The following is a 414-nucleotide window of genomic DNA, read 5'->3' on the forward strand; positions in this document are numbered from 1 at the left end:
CTCATCCTGGGGAGCCGCCGGCCCCACGGGGTCCTGGTGCTTTGGCAAGGCAGGATTCGTGCCCCTGGGAAGGGTCTGGCCAGAGCAGCCTTGGCATCAGCCCTGCCCCGGAGTTTGCCTATTTATAGCCGTTGTTTGGGCCCCGGCACTTCTCTCAGCACCAGCCATTATATCCACACAATTGCGCGGCCGAAGCCAAGTCGTTAACAATGCGCCACCGCCTCGGTGGCAAGGAGTCCCTTCTCCGCGTTTAAATACCCCACGGGGATGGGGAACACCGGGGAGGGAGAGGAGCGAGGCTGAAGGCAGCCCGGTGCACCGGGGAGCGAAGGATTGGTGCAGCGTGCCGGGAGCGTGCCGGGTCTCGGTGTGCCACGAGCGTGCCGGGTCTCGGCACCCTGGGGATGGGGCGGA

At 65.5% G+C, this 414-nt stretch overlaps 1 protein-coding gene across 1 annotated transcript in view; it reads left to right on the forward strand.

Moving 5' to 3' along the window:
* LOC104127245 (small conductance calcium-activated potassium channel protein 3) overlaps positions 1–414 on the forward strand; it is a 24,621-nt gene that overhangs the window by 11,950 nt on the left and 12,257 nt on the right. The window contains exon 6 of the mRNA XM_035895403.1: positions 290–380. Within this exon, the coding sequence (XP_035751296.1) occupies positions 290–380 (91 nt within the window). The remainder of the gene's footprint in view (positions 1–289; positions 381–414) is intronic.

The sequence above is a fragment of the Egretta garzetta genome, unplaced genomic scaffold (assembly GCF_000687185.1).
Source record: "Egretta garzetta isolate BGI_Z169 unplaced genomic scaffold, ASM68718v1 scaffold1425, whole genome shotgun sequence".
Taxonomy (NCBI): Eukaryota; Metazoa; Chordata; class Aves; order Pelecaniformes; family Ardeidae; genus Egretta; species Egretta garzetta.